This window comes from Egretta garzetta, unplaced genomic scaffold (genome assembly GCF_000687185.1).
Source record: "Egretta garzetta isolate BGI_Z169 unplaced genomic scaffold, ASM68718v1 scaffold2, whole genome shotgun sequence".
Lineage (NCBI taxonomy): Eukaryota > Metazoa > Chordata > Aves > Pelecaniformes > Ardeidae > Egretta > Egretta garzetta.
Window position 1 is genome coordinate 2607459 of NW_009258894.1, and position 3924 is coordinate 2611382.

General features: G+C 40.1%; 1 protein-coding gene across 1 annotated transcript in view; it reads left to right on the forward strand.

Moving 5' to 3' along the window:
- Nucleotides 1-3924, forward strand: part of EIF2AK4 (eukaryotic translation initiation factor 2 alpha kinase 4) — a 41577-nt gene that overhangs the window by 684 nt on the left and 36969 nt on the right. The window contains exons 2-4 of the mRNA XM_035889791.1: nt 5-55; nt 1673-1788; nt 2967-3069. Coding sequence (XP_035745684.1) covers nt 5-55; nt 1673-1788; nt 2967-3069 — 270 coding nt within the window. The remainder of the gene's footprint in view (nt 1-4; nt 56-1672; nt 1789-2966; nt 3070-3924) is intronic.

The following is a 3924-nucleotide window of genomic DNA, read 5'->3' on the forward strand; positions in this document are numbered from 1 at the left end:
GCAGCCGTGTCCGCCGGCCGCTGCGAGCGGGCCTCCGGATCGGTGCCTTCGCCCGGTGATTAATGCTGCGCGCGTAACCTGCGTTTTAATTAACTGCCGGATTTGCCTCTTAATTCATCCTTTAACCGACTAATTACGTCCCTGCTTAATTAATTCTTTTCGTCGGTATACATGTTGCTGATCTTTGCGTATTTATTATATGCTGTGGTTTACTCGAACTGTGGCTCTTTCCACAATAGCTTAATACTTTAATTGTTATAGTTGTGTTTGGTTTGTTTGTTTTGGTTTTTTTTTTTTAAATTACAACTAACTAATGCTCGGGTCTAATACTCGCTACTCTCTTCCATTTCTCTTTTGTGTCCACAATGTCTAATTGATAATTTTTTTCCAGCTGCAACTGTTTTCCTGTGCTGGAGGTACTGGTCACTCTTTTCAGTTCCCCAAGTTCACTGCTGCTGTTGTTTCTTTTTACATTCTTTTGTCTTTAGTTTCTGCAAAATATATCATAGCTCCAACTGTCTCTTTTTCTAAAATTCTTGCAGCCACCAATAACTTCCCCCCCGCCCCGAGTTTGATGTAAACACTGTTGGTAATCTGCTGGGTTTTCAGAAGTGCTGCAGACCTCACTCCCTATTAAATTAATACCTGACATCCTCTTGATTTAACCTGTTCTGTTCCCTGGTGGAAATGCAAAGGGAAAATAGAGGGGATAGTGACCATCTTTTAACCTGTTTCCATATTTGTTATTCCATGTCATTTTATTTCTCCACCTGTTTCTCATGTTACTAAGGTCTGGGTTGGTTTTTTCCAAAAAAAAAAAATTCTAAAAGAAAAGAAAAAGTTTAGAATGTTGATATGGGCATGTTTTACTTCATTTTGATTTCGACTGGGCAATTTGAACAGGATGGGGGGAAGGGCAACACTTATTAAAATTCTGGTTTATGCCAAAACCAAAAACATAAATACAAAAAAATTACTATCCATTTGTTTGGCCACACAAAGTGTATATAGATGTGATATTATAGTTGGTTTAACCCGGCTGGCAACTAAGCACCACGCAGCTGCTCGCTCACTCTCCCCCTCCCTCAGTGGGATGGGGGAGAGAATCATAGAAAAGAAAAAAAAAAAGTAAGACCCGTGGGTTGAGATAGAGACAGTTTAATAGGAGAGAAGAATAACAATAGTAATAATAATAATGGTAAGAAAATATACAGAATATACAAAATGAATGATGCACAATGCAATTGCTCACCACCCGCTGACCGGTGCCCAGCCCGTCCCGAGCCGCGATCACTCCCCCCGAGCCGCGATCACTCTGCCCCTGACCGACCAACCAACCCCCCCGAGCATGACGTTATATGGTATGGAATAGCTCTTTGGACAGTTTGGGTTAGCTGTGCTAGCTGTGCTGTACTCCCAGCTTGTTATGCACCTGGGCGAGCAGGAGAAGCTCAAAAAGTCCTTGAGTAGTCTGATGTTTCAGCAACAGCTGTGATAATCAGTGAACCAGTTCATGCTCATTGAACAGTGTCAATATATTAATATATTTTTATCAAGGTTTGGATGGTCTAACCTGAATTCTGCCATGATACAGGTTGTGAGAGTTGTGTGCTTTTATTAAAATGAAATTAAAAAAATCCCTTTAAATCAAAAGTTTTGTTTTCCATTTTAGGTACGACAACCTCCTGAAATTAATTTAGTTCTGCATCCTCGGGGATTGACTGGTGATGATGAAGTGTATGCCAAAGTTGATCTGTGGGTCAAGTGTCCACATACTTACCCTGATACGTGAGTGAACATTAAAATACAACCTTTTTTCTCTGAACATTTTTATCTGTTTTCCATAGTAAAGTGTAAGTTGAAAAAACACGTACTTTTATTCATCACTCTTATTCTTGCTTTCTGCATGTCAGTTTTTGTTAAGCCTGTCGTATTTTATAGCAGGCAACTATAAAATTTGGCACCTGAATTGGATGTGGTCTTTTGTGGAGTGGAGAATAATAGGGATGCATTTGTCAGTGCAAGACTGCAGCCCCAATTTGTAGCTTGGACAGACGTAAATACAGGTGTACCTGCTAGCATCTTAGTGCCCTTTTTAAACTTTTTCAGCTCATGACCTGCTGAGAGAGGGACTGAATCTTCATTTTTAAAGCAGTCTGCTGTCTTAGTTGCATCTGCTGTTCCTGTTTTCTGCTGGATTAGACTTTTGGAAGAGTTCTGCATAGTGAATTGTAAAAAGAATTGCAGGTGATCAGACACCCCCCCAGCATATTGGGTTGGCAAGTAATTTCTGGGTTAAGTGTTGCTCTGTGCCCCATTTCATTCAGTCCTTATGCCAGTGGTTGTGTCCAAAAGTATAACTCCCTTTAGCCCGTCCGTTTGTGCTGTGGCATGAGCTGTGTACAAGGGAAGTGCTATTTCTTACCAGGTGGTAGCTTAGTTGTACCCTGTAACATGGGACATAACAGCCACTCTAATTGTTTTTAATTTAAGATAGTGTAGCTACAGGCATTTTACTTGTTTATTTTATTTTAAACATTTTTAAAATTTAGCTGTTATTTATTGCATATGTTTCTTTAGGTTTCTGTAGCCTATATAGTAGTGGTAAGTAAATTTTAAACACCTATATGTTGTACTAGTAATATTTTTAAGGGACTGTTATGTAAATTACTGGTTAAGTGCTGAGTTATAAGAGTCTGCAGAGTTTCTTTGGTAGTTCTTCTGTTAAGTATAACTGATGGGTGATCTGCAGCCAGAAAATTTGGGGAATATAAAACAGTATCTCTGACTTTATTCTATATTGTATAGGTAATATTTATGTACTGCTTATTCGAGCATTGACAAATTGACAAGTGACTATCGACTCCATTCCTTTTCCCTCACCCACCATTTTTATCAACATTCTGTTGCCTTTACACTCAAATTTTCTAATGAGGGCTTTTTTATGGTTTGTTGCTGTCCCCCAGTGTCCCTGAAATACAACTAAAAAACTCAAAAGGCTTGTCAAATGAGAAAATAAACGAATTAAAATCCAGACTAGTGGAACTGGCAAAACAGCGCTGTGGAGAGGTAAGAGCTTTTCCCTTCCTTGAGAAATATACTCTGGGCCTAAATAATTCTAAAACCACGTGTGGTATAATAATGGAATACATCCACATTGTAAGTATAAGTTGCATTGCTGCTAAGGAAGGATAGACTTTCTTTCTTAAGAATGTTTCTAATAAAATACAATGCGTGAGTAAATAGTGCGAGCTTTATCCCTGTATAAGGGTTCATGCTATTCTTGGAGTTATTTCACAGTATGAAAAGCATTACTAACTAACTAAAACACTGACTAACTAAAATTGAGAGCTTTCCACACTTTTCAGACTGATTTGAATGTTTTAAGTGGCTATACCTGTTTAAGCATGCAGCAATTACATGGGGAGTTTTTCAGTGTGATCTTGTTAATCTAATGCTGAACTGAAGGGCAGGAACTCAACAGTTGGCTTCTGTGGCTGTAGCACAGTCACTCCATGCTATTGTGCCTTTTTTTCTACTGTGTTTAGGAACAGAATCATAGAATCACTTTGGTTGGAAAAGACCTTTGAGATCATCGAGTCCAACCGTTAACCTAACCCTGCCATCCCACCACTAAACCATGTCCCTAAGCACCTCATCTATCCTTCTTTTAAATACCTCCAGGGATGAGGACTCTACCACCTCCCTGGGCAGCCCATTCCAGAGCCTGACAACCCTTTCGGTGAAGAAGTTTTTCCTAATGTCTAGCCTAAACCTGCCCTGGCACAGCTTCAAACCATTCCCCCTCATCCTATCGTCTGTTACCGGGGAGCAGAGGCCGACCCCCACCTCCCTACAGCCTCCTTTCAGGCAGTTGTAGAGGGCGATCAGGTCTCCCCTCAGCCTCCTCTTCTCCAGACTAAA